At 37.5% G+C, this 22,233-nt stretch overlaps 1 protein-coding gene across 3 annotated transcripts in view; it reads right to left on the reverse strand.

Moving 5' to 3' along the window:
- Positions 1 to 976: 976 nt before the first annotated feature.
- The window catches only part of CLCN3 (chloride voltage-gated channel 3), a 70,106-nt gene continuing 48,849 nt past the window's right edge, over positions 977 to 22,233 (reverse strand). For 2 of the 3 annotated variants that reach the window (XM_068402858.1, XM_068402859.1), the window contains 8 exons: positions 21,786 to 21,908; positions 20,235 to 20,441; positions 17,836 to 17,916; positions 16,058 to 16,603; positions 11,798 to 11,984; positions 10,052 to 10,450; positions 8,132 to 8,348; positions 977 to 4,100 (listed from right to left, as the gene is read on the reverse strand). In XM_068402858.1, coding sequence (XP_068258959.1) covers positions 4,010 to 4,100; positions 8,132 to 8,348; positions 10,052 to 10,450; positions 11,798 to 11,984; positions 16,058 to 16,603; positions 17,836 to 17,916; positions 20,235 to 20,441; positions 21,786 to 21,908 — 1,851 coding nt within the window. In that variant the 3' untranslated portion in view covers positions 977 to 4,009. Of the gene's footprint in view, positions 4,101 to 5,770; positions 5,847 to 8,131; positions 8,349 to 10,051; positions 10,451 to 11,797; positions 11,985 to 16,057; positions 16,604 to 17,835; positions 17,917 to 20,234; positions 20,442 to 21,785; positions 21,909 to 22,233 lie in introns of all 3 variants that reach the window. The other variant, XM_068402860.1, reaches the window with a different exon arrangement.

Consider the following 22,233-nt stretch of genomic DNA (forward strand, 5'->3'; position numbering starts at 1 on the left):
TGCTCAAATCTCAAAGCTGTCCCTACTTTTTCACAATTGTACTTCTGAAGGTCCCTTCCAGCATAAACTGATAATTCACAATATAAGTCAGAGTGCTTCAGAAGTGTATCTTGAGTTTTTCAATCAAAAATTTATTTTCAGTTCTCAGAATCGCATGCCACATCTACTTTTGTAAATTTGACTCCCCCCCTTCAATCAGCACACAGATGTTCCATGTATTCGAACATAAACACAAGCATACAGGGACTTTTTCACGAGACCAGAATTTTATGTTTCATTCATGAAAGAGAGGTACTTTCTTGAAAATTCACTCTCATTCCCCCTTACTTTTTAGGTTCCAAGCAGAGGAGACCTTCATATTAATGCCCTGTAACTCATACAAGTAACAAAGTATTCACCTTTTGCATTGTTATTTAAATAGGAACTTAAATCTACAAAAATGGGGACCTTAGTATGGATTTCCCAGTCTTGTCTATTAACCTCTCATTGAGAAGGAAAACTTTTACCCAACTGAAAAAATACTGAAGTGCTGTGCATCATTAATATACATCAACAGATGTCTAACTTACCTTTTTTTAAACGAGGTACCAAAAATGTACTGTGTAGAAACTACGTAATCCTGGCTTGTAGACAGTAAAAGCATCATCCACTTTTCACTCTTTTAAATCAGAAAGCCAACATTTCTGTAATTATATAATTAAACCATTTTTTTAAATGTCTACTTTGGAGAAAAAAAAAAACAAACCCTAATACTGATCTGTTTGATTGGGTTGATTTGGCTACTGATTTGTAGCCCAATAGCAGGCAATACAATGACTGCATCTCCTCCTAAAATTCATTCTTGTCTTTGTTATCTGTTTACTGGTTTTGTATGTAAAATTCCTAGCTGTTAATTTTCTCTCAGGGAAAAATAAATACAAAAATCAACACAAATATTGTTTGTGAAAACAATGAGAAAACATGACAGAACAATAAATGGTCATACAGAAGTTTTTAATGTTTGATTAAATCATCACAGTAATCAGAATTTTTACTGTAATGATATGCAGCTCTACCACACTATTATAAATAAAAACATTAAGATCAATATTAAATACAGCTCTAGGCAACATCACAGATTAACAAAGAATGCATTCTTCATGAACCAGTAACTGAATGGTTTAAAAAAAAAAAAAAAAAAGGAAAAAAAAAACACTGACACTTTCCCCCTCCCATCCACCACATTTTTTTTCAAATCAGTAACTCAAGTAAGGCGCTGGAAGTTTTATGTTAGAAAATTTTTGTTGCACAGCACAGGCACACAAACTTCATTATCAGGACCTCTAATGTATGTTTACCAGAAGACATTTTAAATGTCATTTTAAATGTTTAAGGGAAAGCTTAGCAGGTAAGAAGAGCAAACAGAGATGCACAATTTATATGCAGCACCTGGGATCCATACTGAAATTATAAAGCACAGCAGGGGCGTGAACCATATTTTAATTCAGACGGTACAGTCTGTAGAATTAGGTGTGAATTAATAGAGTACACACAGCAGTGTTGTACGAGAACATCAGAAATGGCAGACGATTCAAACTGATCTAAAGAAATTTTTATACATGTGTTTTATTTTCTTTCACTGTAGCAAAAAATGAGACAACAGAAATCATCATCACAGACAACTTCCAGAGCTGCCTTCTATAACTGGGCCAAATCCTGCTCTTTGTGAAGTTTCTTCTGTAAAGTTTCTTCAAGGTTATGCAATGTAATGGAACAAATTTTGAACCACTAGCACTGACTTCACGTGCAAGAATACAGCCAGTTGCTGCAACACTCCCCTTTTAACACAGCCTAAGTCTCTGTTCCAGTTCCAAACCCATTTTTAATACAGGGGCTGTTCACCATGAGCCCACTAGCACCTTTCGCTTTCTACTGGTTCCAGTTGCTGCAAGAGATGAGATGATGAGATGTGGGTGGCAGTTTTATACTCAGAAAAATCAGTAAAAATTCAGCAGAGCACTTAAGCACAGGCACTATTTTGGAGCTTGCCAAAAGTACCAGAATTTCGTTTCAGTATGTTGCTGTACTTAAGATAAAATCATACTGAGTACTTTGTGAAAAAAGATATTTGAGGTAACTGTGATGAATGCTGTAGAGATACATAGGATTATTACTTTAGACTTTTACCATTTATATTTTTGCAGTCTTGTGGGCATAACTGTTAAAAGAAGGAAATTTTATCTAAACCCATATTATAAAGCATGATTTTTGTCAGCCAGATTTCTTAATTTTTTTCCTCCCACTTTAGGCTTGTAGCGTATTGCCTTTTTTTCCTCTACATGGTGGTTTGATAAAATGAATATGAAACAAATCTAGTGACTGGAAAGAAAAAAGTAAAGACGTTGGGGATCTGTCAGTTCACCTGCTAGCATGTGTTGCTGCTGAATTTTAAAGTCCTGCCAAAGTTTCAAGTACTGGATTTGATTCTGCCCTGCTGCTCATCTTCTGTAGCTACGTATCATTTACACTTCTATATACTTGGGGGAAAACCAAAAAAGAGCATCAAAAGCAATCTAATAATTATAGTTGCTTCCTTCCTACTTTAAAACTCTGCATTTTTTTAAAATAAAATTTTATTATTACTGTTCCAGTTATCTGCTAAAGGAAAAAGGAAATCTCAAGGTAATGGCAGTGAAAGTCACATTTGAAAATGATCTTATATGCATGTTGGATCATAAAGAAGCCATTTTGTTTAAACCCTTCATCTAGTTGTAAACATTTGCTAATCCTCCATTACTTGCAGAGGATTACAAATTATTCTATAAAATCACATTAAAAAGGTAATTAGTTATGTGAGATATTAACTGATTCATATTTTATAGATTTTTTTAATCCATACAAATATAAATAAAGAATGGTAAAACTTCAAGAAAAATAATATACATTTAGTGCAAGTTATGAGTTACGTTTCTTCCTACCATGTCAGCAGTGGAACGTCTTTTGTGGAGAAGAAAAAATAAAAATGACCATTCTCAAATTTACAGGGCGGGGGGGAAAGATCTCCAGTGTTGTAGCATGCAATTTTTACCAGATACACGTATACAGAATTGTTCCAGCTCTTAACTAGTAGAACAGCAGTATTTGTCCTTATACTGCACCACATCGGTATATATCGTAGTGTTTTCAAGAATACAAAAATTGCATAAGACCAGGTCACATTATTGATACTTTCTGCAGCAAAAACAGTATTTTTCTTTGAAACGCTAGTTTCATCTGGTTTTAATTTTTCTCGTATCACAACAGCACATGGGCTGACAGAAGTCTCGCACGGTTCTTGCACGGTATTACCTGTTCAATCTATTTTTGTCGCAGTGGATCTGTACTGCCCCAAGAATTTCACAATGTACAAACTCACACGTTTAATGGCACAAGAAAAACCTCCCTTCTTGTGATCAAACCTCAGTAACTCACAGTACATCTCAATATGAGAAACAACTGCTTCAAAAGGGCACACACCAATTTTAAAGAGGCTTTGTTACGGCTCAGGAGAGAGAGAAATAAAGCTCTTCTGGAATGTAGAAAGGTGACGTGAATAATTATACGTTTCGTGAGTTAACACAACAGTTTTTAATGGTAAAAAGGGCAAGACCTTTCAGTCTCCGTAGGATGGCTCAATTCAGAATGATCCCTCCAGAAACAGGGACTAACGACACATCTCTTCAATGCTGAAGTACCAGGCTGGGGCTGGAAAACTGCGCCGCCTCGCACAGCTCACCCACTGCACTATCATGGCAGACCTGACGTCTCGGGACGCATCCAGTGCAGGTCAGCAGCTCTCCCTTCCTGCGCTCCCATCAGCCTTCCTCCTCGCCGCACATTCCCCCAGACCAACTCCTGATTTCCAGCAGCACTGTTACGCAAAAACCCAGCTCTCGTCTCTGATTTTAGAAGTATCCCCCCGACTAAAGTGTTGTGCTATTCAACAAATGAACCTCCTCTTCCGTTTCCTCTCTCTCCTCAGCTATAGGTTTCAGTTGAACATTATTGAGGCGGGGTCTTGGTTTGCCGTCTGGGCCATATGACGGAGGATATCTTTTTTTGTTATAATGCCAAGGAGGCGCCTGAAAAGGATAAACAGAAGATCGATATTAATCAAAGCAGGAAAATAATAAAGCAGAACAAATGTGTAGCCAAGTCCTTTTTGTTGACAGGAATAGAGCAAAAGTAAACAGCCTGATTTTCTTACTTAAACAAAACCATTTTATTAATAAAAATATTGAGGAACCACCGGTTTAAAAGACAGCAATGCTGAGACACCATATGGGATGGTCTCTGACAGCTGCAGTCCATTTTAATGAAATACAAGTATTACAAGTAGAGCCCATGACAATTTTTATTTAACTTTTTGTTTCTACAAAAAATGGAATTTTGATTAACGTGTGCCAACAAAAAAGTAACAAAGAGGGACAAAGAAAAAAAGAGGTATGAAAAAGAAGTGATATTGATCCCATTTCGTAAGGGAGGCATGTTCCAACCTCGCCATCAAAAGTGATGTAATGCTTGATGGCCCAAAATCCTAATAGCAAATCAAGCTCTCCTTTTCCCTCCATTTTTAAATCGTCAGGATCCTTCCAGTCTGACGCACTGGCTCAGGCTGAATGTAGTCATAGGAGCACACTGTATTGGCCATGAAACTTTAGTAAAATACACAATAGTTAACTAGTTTTTGGAGTTCACAGCTTTAGAAAATAAATTGTGAATAATGGAAGAAAATTTTCATTTTCCAATTTAGATACTGTGCTCCTATGACAAGGTCTTCATGGCTTTTAAAACTGTAATTCTGCAAAATATCAAAAAGGGTGAGACTGTCCAAAAGGATAATATCACAGAAGAAAGAGCAGAATGAATGAGCTGCTGCCCTTGTTATTCTGGTTAGTACATTTCATTTTGTCTTATTAAAGGACGCATGAAATACTTGTGAAATATTAGCATAAAATGAGAACATAATTAGCATGTTTTGCACATGAGCAGCTAAACTTGGTGGGTAGGTTTAGTAGAGATGTAACTAGCAACCCATGTCCAAATGAAGACAAAGTCTACCTTCTATCTAAGGTTAATTCACAACATCATGGTTAAAACAGTATCTAGATCCTGAAGTCGATAGTCAACATAGTAGCAGGCCACTTAGTGGCTCAGGATATCACTGAACATTTTATAAAGGAGTACAATAATTGCTGCAGGTTAACAGCAGCAAAATCACAGGACTTTACTAAAAATAAAGAGTATTTTTAAAAAATCACGTTGATAAAGGGGAATTACAGGGAAGATGCTGCGATACATTAAAAACATGCTTGGCTTTGCTTCTCAAAAGATGTGATGCTTACTTTGCTATTTAACAGCTATTTAAAGCTGTCAAGATCAGAAAAAGAAATTGGCATATATGAAAACCTTAATTTGTATTATGAGGGGAAAAAGTATTCCTAGCTGTGTGCTTTCCCACCTGGGGAAATCAGCAGATCAACTAGATGGATCTGGTGATCCCAAGAACAAAAATAGCAGGAAGTCTATTGTTTACTTTCCTTTAATGTTGTGACTAACAGTATGTCCACATTAACAGCTTAATTTCCTTACAAAAAGATTTTGCACATACTGTTTTATGGTTTCATACAAATTTTTAGCATAAGATGATTTCATGGTTCAGCCGATGTCATAAAAGCCCTGAACAGTTCACAAGTTTCATGCTTCCTGACTTCTAATGTGTCTAATTATGAGATCTGATATATCTAATCACCAAGGGTTCGACGTGCTGCTTTAGTTGCTCGAGATGCTCTAATATGTTCTTCTTTGTGATGATCCCCAAGACAATCCTGAAACAGATCATGTTATGCTAATAACTGTGTGTGAAATCAAATTAAAAAAAAGAAGTTCTAATCACAATGAAAAAGGATTAGAGCAAAACTAAAAAAAAATATGGTTGCAGGAAAGCTCATGAGATAATGAAATGAAAAATTATTTCAAAGTCAGTACCCTTTCCCAAACATTGCCTTTTTTCTTTTTCTCCCAAAATGCTGAACATGATTGGATCTTCAACCACCCCAGAGCAGTATGCTTCTCATAGCAAGTACACATCAGGGAAGCATGCTTCATCCCTTCTCCCCACATTCACGTCTCTTCAGGTTTTAGAGACACTGAAACTAAAATCTACTTTATTTCCTTTGTTTAACAGTTATTTCTCCTCACACATACAGATCATTGTTCACATTTTAACAAGCCACAGTAGATGAACAAAGTAATAACTGTGTAAAGTCACAGCAATTGAGGTTCGAGGCTGCACTACAGAGCAGGGTTATCTGGTGACCCTAGAAACAGGCAAATTCAGACAAATTTCTCATTCGTGACAGTATAAATGAAGAGCAACTCCCTGGAATGGATATTCTGGTACAAATCAGGAAGAGCGGGGCTCAATTTGCCATCAGCACCAATTTCTGCACAGTTCCTATTCCAATCTGGATTGGAACCAGTAAGTTGATGTGTGTCTTTATGTGGGTATATTCAATTTGCAGGAAATTTGCCAAACTTGATGTCCACATGGCTATATGCCATGGCACAATACCACTAGTACTAGTCTTTACTATCTACCTTGTTGTTATGGACAGTGCGCTCATGGAATATCACAAGTTTGAAAACTGAAGTAGGACAACAAATATGAATGTCTGAAAACAGTGAATTATTAAAGCCATCCATACTTGCTGCTACTTTATCATAAAATAGTTAAAAATTTATAGTACAGTTTGATATAGCTTTGCACGATTATGCTTTAGAGTCGATTTTGACATCAATGTCAATGTTTGAGCACTCAACCACAACAGAAACTAAGAAAAAAAATCATCATAGTAAATACTCTTCACTGAAGTTTTATCAATTCAAATTTCTGTCCCCAAAACAAGAATAACTGCATGCCTGCACTGACTTCTGAGTGTCAGATCATGATATCCTTTCCCCATCAGGGAAAGATTTTTAAAGTCATTTATACTTCTGAAAACATCTACTTGCTGTTCAATACAGGGATGCAATGAAAAAAAAAGCAGGAGAACATTTAAAATAAATTTGTATTAAAATACATCTGAAAAAATAAACTTGGAAACCAATGCAATATTTAAATATTTGCCACTTATAGCAGCAGTCCTTTTGCCGACAGCAAAACAAACGAAGTCCCACCCATGTTTCAGGTTTCTTGGATTTTGTGCCATGGACATTGATCCTAAATGACGTGGATTAGCAGACAATGTTTCACTCCCCAGGTGCCTTAAAAGACATACTAAAGAGAAAGCAAGATACTATGGTAGGAGCTGCAATCTTGTGTGTCAAGTGTTTAACACAAGAGATACAGGAAAGCAGAATGTTAAAGGAACAGCTATACAGAAAAGATCATGTAAAAAAAGGAGCAGTTTAGGTAAGAGGCAATTATAATGAACATTTACGTTTCCATGATTTATGACATTACAACTCCCTATAATCTCATTTACAAACATTCTAAATCTTAAAATTACTTTCTTGAAATATTTTGAAGTGTAGAAACAAAGGTTGCAGACTGAAGTTCCAGAACTAGGAGCAGTTATTTAGTTGTTAGTATTCCAAAACCAAGAGCTTGGTCATAATCACTATCACTAAACTCTGGAAGAGAAGATACTGACCGAGTCATTTTCTCCCTTACTTTTTCTGAACCCAGATATTTGTAGATGTTCAATAGCTGATACGTTGCCCACTGCCAGAAGACATATAAGAGCGAGGAAATACGGGCCTTAGACTGTGCACCACACAAGACTAAGTTTCTGCGAGACAAGCTGTGTCTCCTCCACATGCAAGCTGCACACACAAAACTTGCTGAATGAGAGCTTTTAAAAGAGCATCTTAAAATGACTGAAACCACCTGCCTGCTTACTTGGAATACAAGGGAGAAGAGTAAGAATTTGAGAGAGATGCCACAGCAGAGCACCTTCTTAACAAACAGTTAGGGTCCTCAGCTGCAGTACCAACCTTATGGGTTCAAATACCACGATCCGGGAATATATCCTGGTTCAAATACTCTGATCCTGGAAGTGAAAATTACTGTATCTAACAAAACAAGCAGCATTGCTGCCACTTTACTCACCCATTGTGTGTCACAAGGCACTGCCTCAGACCCAGCTTCCGGAAAATATCCACCACTATTTCCATTGGTGTGTGGTCTGTCACGGTGAAAGGGCTCATATCAAGTATGCTTCTAAGCTTCAAAGGTCGAGGGCTTTCTGCTGGAAGCGATGGGGTATGCTGGGCAAAACAGACCCTGGAACTGCCAACAATCCCTTCCTGCTTCTTTCTAGCACTTTCTTTAAGAAAAAAGGGGGGTAGGGGGAAGAGCAGAGGAGGAAGAATTAAGAATTTACATTCTTGGAAGATAACTTAGTGCAAACAGACAGATCAATCAACACTACCAGACTCTGATGTTATTATCTAGATGCTGACATTCTGATATACGCTACTTTGATGTGTTTCCATAGCCACTGCTTTATCCCTAAGAAGTGTTTGTGAAGAAATCACAAAAGCCATCTACCATACAGCTTTAGCCATTCTTCAGCTACTACCCTTCTCAGTCCAATAAATAACTTTTATTTACTATAAAGAGGTGAAAAGACTTAAAAACTAACATACAGGAAGCACATAGACAGCTGCTGAAAAAACTGTCAAGGGGAAAAAGCCTATCTCAATTGACAGCTCCCCTGTCATGATTCCAAGGGCTGTAATTATTGTTGGTTTGAAACCAAAGAACTCATTTCTGATCACTCTGAAAATGCTGTCTTCTTGCTTATAATTAATTTATTTAGCTTTGTGTGAACTGGATCCTCTTCCTTTTCATGTTTTCATCACCTTGGTGACATCAGCATCCCTCCCTGTACCCTGAACTATTTCACACAATGACTCTCTTAAGGCAGCCAAAATCGAAGACTAAGCAAGTCACACTGTGCAATCTCAGCAGCTGAAATGAGTCTCACCTGTGAAAGTGTATTATTAGAAGAATGTTCTGCTATTCCCTCATTTACTTTTAAGTAAATGCAAACTTAAAACAGTATAATGTCTATAATAATTTCCAAGTTTTGGACATTCCTATACGTCCTACATAGTGTAGCACCATAGTATACACAGTATTAAGACCACAGGCAGAAGTTTTGCTGAAGTAAACAGTGTTGTGTTTACTAAACTTTTTTTTAAAAAGTTTCAGGAGACTTTTGTGTCTCTTTCTCAAGTGTCTTTGTTAAAGAGATACTTGTCAATGTACAATCTTATGAATTACAAAAAAAAAATAGTTAATGATGGAAGTTGCATCTTAAATTTCATGCACCAGATGTTGCAGTTCTGTAACATCTTCTTACATAATAATAATTTTTTTCCTTTGGTTATGATAGTATCCTCAAAATCCACAGAATTCTTCTTGCCAGTGCACAAAACGTTGTCGCAAGTATCACACAAGTTCTAATACCCACCCAGAGAAAGAGGGCCCAAATAGGGCTTGCATGCTCATGTGTCAAATTTCCCATTACACAAACAAATTGAAAAACAGAAACCTAAAATAATTACTATTTCACTTATCTCTCCAAATACAATCTCAGTTGTTATACCAACAGTAAATAACATACTGTCAGAGAGACGTACGATATACATTTAAATTTAAAAATTACTTCAACAGTAATTCTCACAGAATCCTGCTGTTCTAAAATGAGAATTACTCAATTTTAAGGAACAATGTTAATGTAGCATCACTTGAGGAAAAGAGATACTAGCAAAAGCCTCAAAACAAACAAAAATACCAGACTAGATGACGTTTTGGCCTACTTCAGTATGAAAACTCTTGGTTTTATGACAAAAGAGATTAACATTTTCTCTGTTTCGGAGCCTGCTATTGAACATAATCGTATACTTCAATAAAGGAACAGACAGCCTGCACAAGGTATCTGAACCTGAAATAAATTCTGTTTTAAGCTACAAAATCATTTAAATTGGCATACATAATCATGCAATACTGGAAGATAATTACCTATTGCAATAGTTAAATCTCTTCTTAGAGCAAAGCCCACCAATCTCTGTGATTCTTTTGACATAATAACAGGAAAACCATTATAGCTGGTTTCATTGATCAAGTTTTCTATGTCTTCGACTGTCATATTATCCTGCGTCAGAACTGCTAAAGGTGGATCGCTTCTTCGAGGTCTCATAACGTCAGCGGCCAGTGTTGTGTGGGTAAATTCTTCCTTTGCATCCAAGAAAGGATATCCATTCAGTCGGATGTGTGCCTCATAGATGCCTTCCCTACCAAAGGCATCTCCTACCCACTTACTGGTCATGACTGCAGCCATTAGGGGCACAATATATTCCAGCCCTCCTGTTAGCTCAAAGACGATAACTACCAGGGACACGGTCATTCTTGTCACACCACCTGCAAGAAAAATGGTAGCCAGTAACATTCTAGTATCAGGTGACAATGAATTTAGAATTTCCTGCCTTCCTGTTGAGAACTACAAACATTACTTTGCCGTTAAAGGTCATCTGACAAACATAATTCTGTATAATACAAACAGAAGCAGACAGGAAAAATGAACACAAACTTTTAGAAATAAAAGTGAGCTTTAAGGAAAATTCCTAGAAAGAGAAGAAAGGGATTTGAAAAATACGTGTAGTTCTTTCACGTAAACTAAGACTAAAACTATGTATTTCTCCATACCACACCTAGGTTAAAAATACTGAGAAATGCAAGGAAATCCAGTAAGATAAGAATTTGAAAAAAGAATGGAACTAATACAGGGAAGACACAGGCAGCAATTCAACAGCTATGCTGTCCGAAGGATTAGGAATTTAATGCTGTTGCTGAAACATAAAAGCTAGAGAATTCTGAGCTGATTAAATCTCTTTCTTGGGCAATGGGAGAAGGCAGGGATTATATTTTTCTTTTCTTAGTATTCAAGATGTTTTTTCTGCCACGGTTTCTGATGCCATATCTTCATTCAATAAAAGAACAGAATCTTTCTTTCAATGCATTCGAAAGCAATTCAAGTTGATCTATTAAAAAGACAAAACAACCTCTCCAAAAACTAAATTTGTACCACTAGTTTATTTGGTCACTCAAATGTACTTTTCCTTAAGGAAAAGGTCTACTTTTTTTTCAGGATCTGTACTAATAGTTTTTAAGTTTAATTTCTAAGGCAATGAAGTTATAAGCTAGGACAAGACCTTTAAAAAACCTCTCCTAGTTTAGGTGCCCAACTTAAGCCTCCTTCCATGCAGCTGATTTTCAACAGTTTGTAAATCAGACTTGCTAAAAATATTTCAAGCTTGACTTCTCAAATCATCACACACTTCTGAAAGTTTTGTTTGGATTATGAATTTCAAGAACATTTTTTGCAATTCATGTAGATGTGGGAGCTGATCACGTCACCTCCTCGTAATAATTTCAACAGTACTTGACTGCAAACCCTCCACTTCATACATTTCAAGAAACTGATTTTTCTGCCTGATGTAGGAATGACACTTCTTGATACCAAAAAGAGAAAGCAAACACTATTATTTAAATTCTTCTTTTTCTCATCAATTTAAATGTCACATTATTCCTCAGACCACAAGGATATGACAATCTTATGTAGAGATGTGAATGTATTATTCTGAAGAGAGTGAAGTCCATATACAAAGGTGTTCCACAACTGCACACATTTATATCTCAATTTTTAATCATTATTTTGGCAACATATAAGAAATCAGATACTTATTTACTTTGTTATATTTTAGTTACCTAAGCACGCAGCAGCACCAACCATGGCATAAAGTCCAGGTGTAATACAGTCAGCTCCAACTTCACACCACTCCTTGAAAATGAACCAGTCATGATGGTAGTAAGCCAGCTGCTCCACTGCAATTCCCACAATCCTTCCTGCTATTGCTCCAATTGCCATACTGGGTATGAACAACCCAGATGGAACCTGCAACAAAACCAGAAGCAACTGTTGTCATGCTGATGGGAACACACCTGATGCATCGTTTTACAAGTAATTTTTTTTTAACCAAGAGAGATGCAACCGTCACGTTAAAAACATGTAAACTGACCTTATACGGTTAATAAAACTTAACACAATGCTATTGATACCTTTGATCAACCCGGTTAGCTGAATCCATTTTATAAGCACGTTTGTTTACATTTTACTGTATTTAAGAGAAAATCTATCACCAATACAGGACCACAAACTAGACTCTCAGTGCCAACAGCACAACTTTTACCACATGTCCCATCTGAGCTGCGCTACTAGTACTGAAAAGTTTTCCTTACTATTTCCCATCTCCCTTATTACTTCATCTTCCTCTTGAGTCAACATTCACTTATTAAACAAGCTTTGCACACAGGACTGCCTTGCCAGCCTGCTTCCCAACACTGCTATAAATTAGATGGTCAGCTAAATAGGTGATTTTTAAAAGAAGCTTTGCTTACTATATTGCAGTTTCCCATACAAAGTTGTGTATATAGAATGCTAAATATACTAAGAGAGAAAAAGGCAGGACAACTCCCATCACAAAAAGCAGGTAACACATTACTGTAAAAAAAAAAAAGTTCCTACTGTAATTTTAGTTATTTAAAATGTTTTTCTGTTATTAACTAAAACCTGAAAAGGCCACACAGCCTTGTCATATCAACATGGCTTAGTAAAATATCATTGCCAGTCTTGCTTTTGTCAGGAGTTTCACAAGGAGTGAGGGTTCATCTGAGAAACTGCTGTTGTGTATCTTTTCTCCTCCTCAGGAAGCTAATCTTCTTTCCAGAAAACACAGTGGTCTCTAAATGTCTCATTAAACTGGAAATGCCCACTGCCTCTCCTCACAGCAACTGTTAATACCAAAATATTTTCTACCGTGACTGAGGTATAGATCTGACTACAAATAAGTAGCAGAATTTTTACTTTTTGTCTAAATGAACCTAAACCCATCTTGTCAAAATAACTTCATTAAAAAATTGAAATTGCACTCCTGGTATAACAGAGCACATATTTTGACTTTTTTCCACTGTACAGCTGTGAAATTTCAGTATTGTGCAATTCCAAACTATAGATTTTGCCATGGAATCCAATAGCTGGTGCGGAACTGTATTTCAGAATCTATCTGCATCATCATCATCATTACTATTATTATTGCCAATATTTATGGTTGCAAAGATGATTTCTAACAGACAAACCAAGGACAAACAAACATAGCAAACCTGGTGTTTGAAAGCCAGCAGCAGAGGTTTTGGGAAAAAGTTTAATAATCCTTCATTCCCATCCTGAATTGCGTAATATTTTAGTGTTGACAGAAGTAACTATTCAATGCTATCATTTTAGTGTAAAATCCAAATTGTGCATTTATACCACTACTGTTATTGCCCAAAATTAATCATGTGTGTAAACCCCTTTCTAACTGTTAAAATCCAAATTTTTTCTTGAGTGAAATTCTTTCTTGGTGAACAGTTCAACAGCACCCTGAAAAAATAACATTTCACATATAAAAGTAATTGAATAAATCTTTGAAACTGCCTCAGATTCTAGTCTGCTACAGCAGTATCCCACAGAAATTCAGTCTCCACATGGAAATTGCATCCATATTGTTTCTGGTCCTTTGTTAACCTAACTGTTTTATGCATCTAGCTCCTTCTCTTCTTTCCAGCACATGTGGATAAGGGTTATAAGTCTAACTGTAATTACAATTTTACAGCTGCATTTGTTTGCATAAGCCTCTGAATCACAGGTCACAAAATGGAGAGGAACCTTCACTGAGAAGGAGCAAGGAAAAAGAGTTAGGTTCTACCTTGTCTCATCTTTCTTCTCCAGTGCATGCCAGCCTAACTCAAGTTATACTACAGACGAAAAGATTTATTTTATGGCACATGTATCATCTTTGAAACAAGCAAGGAATCAGGGTATGGGCAAAACTTTCCACTTCTTTGGCAGTGCAGTTGCATACCAGTTAGGTTCTGAGGCAAATCTGTAATCCCACCCCAAGTGTTGATCATCAGCATTTAGACACAGTAACGAGTCTACTGATAATAAGGAGTACAGTATACCTACAAAAGCCTGAAAGAAAACAAAACCAAACCAAACCAAAAACCCAAACAAACCACTGCCAGATCAACCTCCTGGTGAGCCTTGTTCATGGCAGTAAGAGCAGGAGGAATCAGCACGCCCCACAGGCAGCAGCTAAATTGCTTTGCTTACCTCACAGGAAAACAGTTCCTGTGGGGAAGACACGTTTGCACATGGCTACAGCTCCAGGAACAGACATGGAGAGTCCAGAGGATCTTTAATAACAATTTAAATTACAAAGTCATCTTTTTTTTTGTATTTTTTTAAATTTTCTCCTCCTTTCATAAAAATAAAGCTTAAAATGCAAATAAATAATATTAAAGTGACATCTCCTTCTCCAGATCTCCAGATACTGGCTGACACTCTAACCAGCCATATGCTTTAAAGCTTCAGAGTAATGTATAGCTCAGTCCCATCAATGACAGCAGCATGACTCCTTGCCTACTGGCAAAGTGATAAATATATTCTTACAACTTCACAAAAATACTTCCACCAAATTGCAGATGCTGAAGTTATGAGAAAATGAACCAAAACCAAATGAAATGTAAGCTCTACCCTTCTGTAGTCTAGTGAATTCTAATACACGAAGTATGATCCTGTGGTGACAATCCCTTGAGAAAAGAGGCAGATGCACACGAACACATGAATGGTAAGAAATGTTATAATGCTTGGAAGGGCAGAGCCCTAGACATAAATGAAATATAGTAAGCGAATACAACAGATTGGAGTGGTCAAGTTATAGAATAATGTCTGACATTTTGACCAATGGAAGACTAGGATTTAAAGTATACACCACAGATTTCTCTTACCCATCAACCAATATAAGGAAAATAACTTCAAATAACAGACTGCAACACCTTCTAAAATATCAACACATGAGAAACACAACACAATATTGTTCCATCAATTACAGAATGGTTGAGCTTGGACATGACCACTCCAGATTGCCCAGTGCAACACCTCTGCTCAAGCAGGGTCAACTACAGCAGGTTGCCCAGGATTGCATCCAGTCAGGTTTTGAGTATCTCCAAGGATGGAGACTCCACAAGCTCTCTGGACAATCTATTCCAGTGTTCAACCACCCTCACAGTAAAGAAGGGTTTTCTTATGCATGCAGTTACATGGAACAGCAATGTAGACTGAAAAGTTCACTAAGTTACTGCTTAGTGAACATTCTACAATACCTTTGTGTTAAGACACATTTGATAATCATGTAGCTGCAAAAACCTATGAAGGGATCCTGACAAGACAGAAAATGCTGAAGATATGACAGTTACATGTCATTCAGAAAACAGCCACAGGTTGAAGAGAAGCTGAGGAGAGCTCTAAAACAGATTTATGAAAAGACCAGGAAAGATAAAAACTATGCCGCTTTGTAATGGAGAAGAAATTTCCATTACAGTCACATGAGCAAAGCCCGCTTTCTAGTCATGACATGCAATACTGGAAATTTCAAGAAAGAAATCATCATTGGCTCCCTTTGACAGTCTGCAGTAATTACATTTATGTGACAAATGCAGAGAGGGGATTAAAAAAACCTCTACAAGTTGTTCAAGAGGTACAGTCTTTTCTTCTTCCATGTAACAGGACTAGGGAACCTGAGTGGTTATGTCTGAACTCAGCTGAACTCAGCACTTGGAAATTTCAGAATCATCCTTATTGCTGAATCAGGCCCATACAAACAGCCATCTACCCGCACAGTTACTGTTCCGTATTAAATTTAACACGTTTCTATTCAGCTGAACAAAGGGCTACTTTGAATTTAATTAACTTAATATGGTTTTCTACAAGAATTGCTTACTAATTAACAGTAAGAAGACCTTTTTTTTAAAAGAACTACACATGAAAAAAATTCTATAAATGAAGCTGCTAGCTCTGAGAGATGGAAAATGAGAAAGGCAATAATTAAATAACCACAGCAGATGATGCAGCCACTGCATTTCACTTACCTTGATACCAAAGGTGAAGACTGTCATGATTATTTTAAAGATGAGTGCTAAACACAACTGCCATATAGCTGAATAGACTCCAGTGCCTGCTGGACGGTCAGGAATATCATCTACTATTTTGCTCGCATTCATATCATTTCTGTAGTCGCAGAGGGAGGAGGATTCTAATGGCCCACAGTCTGTGAAGAGCTCTTTAATAAGCTCACTGGTGTTTAGCCTTGTATATGGATTAGGAAATGCAATGACAGCTGTTATTGCTGCAACAATAATAACCTCCAGAACAGGATACTTTCCAAATTTTGTAGATTTGCGTCGACGACACCATGCGATGTTTGCTCGGATGAAAAACGCTCCCCAGAGCCCACCAAATACTCCCAGAAGAATAAATGGAAGCAGTTCAAAAAGGTACCAAGGAGTGTGATACTCCACATAAAAAAGAACTAGGCGGCTATTACCGAAAGGATTGATGGACCTTAAAACAAATGCAGCTACTAAGGCAGCAAAAAATGATCTCCATAAAGTTTTCAGTGGGAAATAGTAACTGACCTGCAAAAAGCAATACATGAGAATTATTAGTGATTCAATTAAAAGTACTGGAAAGACTGTTTTATGCACATCTTGCTGCAGCATATGCTGCTCACATGGTATATGCTAAAAAAAGTACTCTTACATTATCAGTATTATTCCTATCACTTGGAGCACTGGCGCTTCAGCACATACTACATTTTTATAAAGCTCTACAATTCATACTTATACCACTTTTAAAAACAATACTAAAGCAGTATTGAAACCACTGCTGTTTTAAGACTGTTAGGAAATAATGCACAGTAATTTATGCTTACGAGCTTCTCTGTTTATAAGCATCTCTTTCTAGCATTCATAAGAACCAGACTGTGTACTGGCTGCTCTCTCAAATTTACCACTAATACTGTTTCATCTCCATTCAACCGACAGCGAAAGGTTTCTGGCAGATGTGTTATTTTTATGATGCATGATTAAAACAAAAAAAAAAATCATCAAAACAGAGCATACAATTTCATACTTAAGCCCAACATTAACTCTCTTGAAATTCAAATCAGATTTCTTCTGAGTTTTTTGGGAATTTTTTTGGCAACAAAGGAATTCCTCAAAATCCCCTAATGATATAGCAAAATTATACAATAAAGAATATTTTGCTTCCTTTTTTCAATTCAGAGATTTTTAGGTTTTTTAAAAATGCTAATGATGTAAATAACATTCGTAAGTATTTTGAAAACAATTAATGAAAACTAATTTAATACAAAACATTTCTTGGAGAAGAGAGTTTGGTTGCCTTGGAGGTCAGTTTTATAGCATATTTGTCTTTTTAATAATTAACATATCCAATTGTATTTAGTGTCTAAAACTTTAAGAAAAGTAATGTTTAAAAACTTGTTTCGCAAAACTCTCAGGTTTCTAAAGCCTCTTTCAAAATGAAAAAAAAAAGGCCCTTTTTTTTTCTTTAGAATACACACCTAGAGTGGAAAACTGCTCTATCTGTATGTAGACTGTAATTATTAACTGACTCAGCCCTTCTCCAGAAATATATTAACTGAGAATAAAGCAAAGCTGACATTTATCCAAAGAAAAGAAAAAATATCTTTAGGAGTTTGCCAGTAACAGGACTCTTGACTTTGAAATGTGGGTCCAAAGATAATTTCCTTCTTAGGAAAGACTCTGCAGCTTAAAGGAGTCTGAGATTATTCATGCTAAGAGATTTTTTTTTAATATCTACCCTTCAGTGCCATCTCTTGACATACCTCCTCCAGACTGAAAAGGACTCCACCAATTGGGGCACCAAAGGCTACAGATACTCCTGCTGCTGAGGCAGCTGACAACACCTGGAAAAGAACAACGGTGAGGGGTTTTTTTGCAGTCTGTGATATGCTTTAAACATGAAGAACAGAATCTCTTTAGAGTTCCCAGTTTCTTCTATGTTTCTATCAAGGACACACAGATTTGCTAACAGGAAAGCATCAAGTAAGTGTATCAGAATGCTCGTAAGATGTGGCCAGTGGCCACAGCAGCCACCAACCTGGTACTAGCCGTGACAAAGCTAAGGACGCTGCTCAACGCCTCCCCAGCGAAGCACCCAAAGGAGTCTACGCTTCAGTATGAAACTGCTAATATCTCATTTTCAAGAAATTGTAGTAATCTTTCTCTGTGCTAGATGTGTGTGGCAGAGAAGTCCACCAACCACAAATATTATTAAAGGGACAAAAATCAATGACAGACTACATAGCTTTTATATCGGTTGTGGAGATTTGCGCTCAGTAGTCTTAAAGCAAAAGCTTGCAAAAAGATCTGAGATGAACTGAGATTAAGGGAGAGGTTAAGAGGAACTGAAGCAGCAGCTGGTCCTACAGCATCATGGATGAATTATGTTCAATATATGAGGATGGTTAAAGTGTGTACTAATTATAACAATATTGGACAAATTCCTTGCAAGAACACTGACCCCCAGGTAGTAGCCCTTACACACCAGTGGAAGAATACACAGAGAAACTCAAAGAATTATTACATTATTCTGAGATAAGCAGCTAAACCACAGGTAAGTTAAATGATTTAAGAATACACAGCTCTGAAATAGGAAGTGAACCCAAACTTGCCATGTTCTGCAGTCCCCTTCTAGAAGTAGAAGTTGAGCCCGAGAACTGAAGCACAGCTGGGACGACACCCTTTTTTAACTCACAATACAAAAATTTTATTGAATTAATAAGAATGTTAAATCTTGCTACTCTCTATGATTATACTTGCTTTCATTAGCATGGCTTTCTCTATTGGGTTTACGTGACAAGGTTTTGGTAGTGAGGGGGCTGCAGGGGTAGCTTCTGTGAGAAGACATCAGAGGCTATGCCCACGTCCAATACAGCCAGTTCCAGCTGGCTCCAAAATGGACCCGCTGCTGCCCAAAGCTGAGCCTGTCAGTGATGCTGGTGGTGCCTCTGTGATAAGATACCTAAGAAAGGGTAAAAAGCACTGCACAGCAGCTGTGAGAGAGAGGAGTGTGAAAAATGCAAGAGAAACAGCCCTGCAGACACCAAGGTCAGTGAAGAAGGAGGGAGAGGAGGCGCTCCAGGCACCAGAGCAGAGATTCCCCTGCAGCCCATGGTGAGACAGGCTGTCCCCCTGCAGCCTGTGGAGAGGACCCCACACCAGAGCAGGTGGATGTGCCCTGAAGGAAGCTGCAGGCTGTGGAGAGCCCATGTCAGAGCAGGCTCTTGGCAGGAGCCACGGCCTGAGGAGAGGAGCCCACGCTGGAGCAGGTTTCCTGGCAGGAACTGTGGCCCGTGGGGGACCCACACTGGAGCAGTCTGTTCCTGAAGGACTGCACCCTGTGGAACAGACCCATGCTGAAGGAGTCATGGAGGACTGTCTCCCATGGGTAGGACTCCACGCTGGAGCAGTGGAAGAGTGTGAGGAGGAAGGAGTGGCAGAGACAAAGCGTTACAAACTGACCACAGCCCCCGCTCCCCACCCCATTGTGCCACTTTGGGATAGGAGAGTCAGGAGCGAAGTTGAGCCTGGGAAGAAGGGAGAGTTGGGGCAAGGTGGTTTCAGTTTTTTATTTCTCACTATCCTACTCTGTTATTTATTGGCAATAAAGTATCTTCCTCAAGTCTAGTCTGTTTTGCCTGTGATGGTAATGGGTGAGTGATCTCCCTGTCCTTATCTTGACCTATGAGCTTTTAATCTTATTTTCTTCTGCTGTCATGCTTAGGAGGAGGAGGAGTGAGAGAGTGGCTTGGTGGGCACCAAGGCTAACCTACCATGCTCTCACTAACAACAAACTGAAATAGAGCAGAAACACTCTTGTCACCAACTCTTTTCCAGGAATAATTTGTTAATGGGTTCAAAAGTCCTCTGCTGTCCTCATAATTGAAGACATTCATCAATTACCAAAACGTAGAGCCAAGAACAGAAAGAATTTAAGTATAATCAAATGGTCTCTGAGGTGGGAGAAACACAAACTTACTCTAACATGGAAACAATTTACCTTGGAGAATGCCAGGGATAACACATTGTTTTTAATACAATAAGTAACATTGATAATCCAAGCCTAAACACTGTCCGAGAGATCAAGTATCACCTTTTAAACAAATTGGTGTAACTGCATGGATATTCAATACATTCTAGAAATGCTTTTGCAAGAACTTACCTCTCTTTTTTTAGCTTCATTTGTGCTGTACTTTGGAAAGAGGTAGGAAAAAATATTGCCACAGCAGCAGGCAACATGTACCAAGGGACCCTCTTTTCCTAAACTCAAACCTGATGCGACAGCCAAGACTAAAGTAATTGTTTTTATCATCAAAGTCCACTTCCCCAAGTAACCTCTGATGATGAAGCCACTCAAAATAGTTTTTATCTGGAAGAAAGAAAAAATAATACATGTTATTGTATTCTCCTTTCCACAGAAAATAATTACTTTTATCATTTTAGCTGCATAACTTCAAAAATAGCCTTTTCAAACAACTGACTTTATCACACTTTAAAACATGTATTTTTCAGATTGCTACACTGAGTCCATCTGGTTGCCACAGGCTTTCCATTTGCAACTTACTCTTAAACACTGGACAATAATATACAACAACATTACCAATTATATTTAGTAGAAAATTTATCTGCAGTAGCTTCTAAGACTGCATTCATTGGTTTATAATGTAAATTATCAAGTGAAAGTCAGAAAACTCCCAAAGGAAAAATAAACCTGCAAAAACTACACTCATCTATTGTAGCAATATCACATTTGCACCCATTTTACCCCTCTCTGTTTTCTCCTTATGTTTTACCATCTCTACATAAAAATTTAACAGTAGATTCCTTGACATGAAGATGGAAAAGATCAGCTTTTTTCCACTAGAAAAGATGTGCCACTTGCCTAAGGTACTACTTTGCCTAACAGTGTCATATTATTAGCCTGGAAAATACGCTCTTATATAGGAAATAATATAGTTATCATCGGAAACGACAACATGTCTATAAATAGGATAACACAAAACAGTGAGCAGCTGTGTCTAGAAAGTAAAGATTAGCTAAATTTGGAAACCAATTTAGGATGAAATCTCTTCTGGAATAACAGCAGAGAACTACTCCAGGCTTATTCAGAGGCAGGATTTGTCCTTCAACTTCTACAGTACAGATACATAAAGAAATATTTACAGAATGACTGGAGAAGTGAGACTGACCGGACTGACTTTGGGTTTTTCCCTCCCATTCTGTGTAAAGCAGCAATTGCAAAAAGAACGAGTTTTTGAAGATATTACACATTTTACTTTGTGAGTGACAGATGGTTTGTGCTTGTTAAGGGGAGTAAAGCCAGTGCAACAAAAGATCAATTGCTGTATCAAAGGACCCATATTCTGTCAATGAACCACTGCTCTCCTACCACTGTAGGGAGGGTGGGGATTGGGGGGAGCCTTGGAAATCACTCTTCAGAAGTCTTCTCTGTTAAGCTAAACACTTCCTTAAAAACAAGTCCAGCCAAAAGCACTTCACAAAACCTACAAACTCAGGAGATTCTCTGAAATGTGGGGTATTTTTCTCAGTGACAATTAGCACAATTATATTATTTCAATTTGAATACTTGTATCAGTGTATTGCATCAAAGTCACAGGGCACTCCCTCTTGCCTTCCCCCTGACCCTGTAAGGCAGCAGGAATTTTCACATTAATATGAATCATCTATAATGTACATATTAGTTAGACCTCACCTCAGGTATCCCCGAGCCACAGGCATAGGGAGCAAATACCTTCACCAGAGAAACTGCTAAGAAGGCAAAGCTCAAAGCCCAGAAAATGTACATTATGTAGTTCATTATGTATGAACCTGGACCCTAAAAGCAAAAAGAAAAAAAATGTCAGAATATAAATTTGATGTAGGAGCACGATCACTACTTAAAATAACCCAGAAGTACTCTTGCTGCAAGTACACTTAAGCACACATTTTGAGGGATAGTGATTATTACCAAGCCATGAAAGAGAGTTTTGTTTGAAAAGCGTAAAGTTGTGACACCTGCACATCAGCAAAGACTGGGTTATACAAGGTAGAAAGTGTTCTAACACTTCATCTTAAAAAGAAAAAATAAACATAGCACAGGTATTTTTTTTAACAGCTATTAGCTGTGAAAATCTACTGAATACTGAGTAAAACTTCTTTCT

This window comes from Nyctibius grandis, chromosome 6 (genome assembly GCF_013368605.1).
Source record: "Nyctibius grandis isolate bNycGra1 chromosome 6, bNycGra1.pri, whole genome shotgun sequence".
In the NCBI taxonomy this organism is placed as follows: domain Eukaryota; kingdom Metazoa; phylum Chordata; class Aves; order Nyctibiiformes; family Nyctibiidae; genus Nyctibius; species Nyctibius grandis.